The sequence below is a fragment of the Aplysia californica genome, unplaced genomic scaffold (assembly GCF_000002075.1).
Source record: "Aplysia californica isolate F4 #8 unplaced genomic scaffold, AplCal3.0 scaffold00452, whole genome shotgun sequence".
In the NCBI taxonomy this organism is placed as follows: Eukaryota; Metazoa; Mollusca; class Gastropoda; order Aplysiida; family Aplysiidae; genus Aplysia; species Aplysia californica.
In genome coordinates this window covers 194,973-196,496 of record NW_004797722.1, presented here as the reverse complement: position 1 = coordinate 196,496, position 1,524 = coordinate 194,973, and the positions used below count along the sequence as shown (strand labels likewise).

Genomic DNA, 1,524 nt, shown 5'->3' with positions numbered 1-1,524 from the left:
CCTCTCTCCTCTCTATCCCCTCCCCCCACCTCTCTCTCATACACTCTCTCTCCCTCCCTCTCACCCTCTCCCTCTCTCTCCCCCCCCTCTCTCTCTCTGTCTTTCCAAACACCCTAAACATCTTAACCGTCAAGGTCTCCTTTCTCCTTCCTCACATAGATAGGCATTAACTCCTTCTCATTAGAGACGTCCCTCTCAGAACTCCAATCAGATTTCCTGAAATGACGTCATAGAACAATGAGCACAGGTAATAGCAACAACGAAAGAAAAGATGAACACAGCAAAAGACTAACATTTCAGAGAGCTGACCTTACATCTGTAATTAATGTCCCTAATCTTATAGTGCGGTCAAATACTCGTAGCGCAACTCATCCTCAAATCGTGGGAGGTTGGCGGGTGCTCTGGTGTGGTTAACTCCTTCTTCCTACCAAACATCTATCGTCCTGATCTCTCCTCCTTCTTTCTTGTGTTTGTTACTCTCTTGTAACACCTCTAATCCTCGGCACTTATATGGCCTTATGTATTACAAGGGCCCTAAAACTCTTACTAAAACTAAACAATCCTCAAATCTCTTTAACGGGTGAATCACTGCCATCGATAGTTTGCACAGCAGTTTGAATCACTTTGTCTTAACTTAACTTATTCATATTTCCCACAACAAGTAAGGCTAGATTATAAAACTTTTCGTCTCAAAGAGCATGTAACACCAATGCTAATTCGGCTACATTGGCTCCCGGTGAAAGCACGAATTCAGTACAAAATACTTGTTCTTTGTTTTAAGTGCGTCAACAACATTGCACCATCATGTCTTTGTGACATGGTCATCAAATAATATATTATACATGTACCATCTCGGCCCTTAAGATCGGCGAAGAAAAGACTTTTAAGACCTGTCCAAAGCAAAAGTCAGAGACTCGGAGGGAGATTTTTCACACCACGCCCCCTCCCAGTGACAATAAATGAATGTGTGATGTCATCAATGTGTACGTGGGTGTAGATCTATGGGTAAGCTTTGCGGGATTGTCTTTACTCAAGAATGTACTGGAGAGAGAGAGAGAGAGAGAGAGAGAGAGAGAGAGAGAGAGAGAGAGAGAGAATTACTACAGGAGCTGTGCGCTGCATAAGTTCTTTGTGTTATTGTACAGCGCATTGAGCACTTCTTTGTGAAAATACGCTATATAAATGCAATTTATTATTATTATCATCGTTAAAATTAGTTTATATAAAATACTATAAATCTCTGTTGCGTGGAAAATGGGTTTGTTCACAGCACTTCCTTCTTTTCACACATTTTGCATACGCATATGGCGTACGTTACACTTTTTAAAGGCAAAACCTGTTTCAAGAAATGAATTTATAGTAAATATATTTTTTTGCACAAAAACATGCGTAAAATAAGCAAAATGTCGCGATTAGGAAAAAAATTACGAGCTTTCTTTTAAAAGCGATATTGCCCCAGCTGTAATGTTTTTAACATATTATTTAGAAACAAACTACTGGGATAGACTAACTAACAAAGGAAAG

The 1,524-nt window shown here is 39.8% G+C and overlaps 1 protein-coding gene across 1 annotated transcript in view; it reads right to left on the bottom strand.

The window, feature by feature from the left end:
• Positions 1-75: 75 nt before the first annotated feature.
• The window catches only part of LOC101860991 (organic cation transporter protein), a gene marked incomplete in the record, with an annotated part of 41,342 nt that continues 39,893 nt past the window's right edge, over positions 76-1,524 (bottom strand). Inside the window, 1 exon segment of the mRNA XM_005105115.3 lies at positions 76-216. Within this exon segment, the coding sequence (XP_005105172.2) occupies positions 123-216 (94 nt within the window).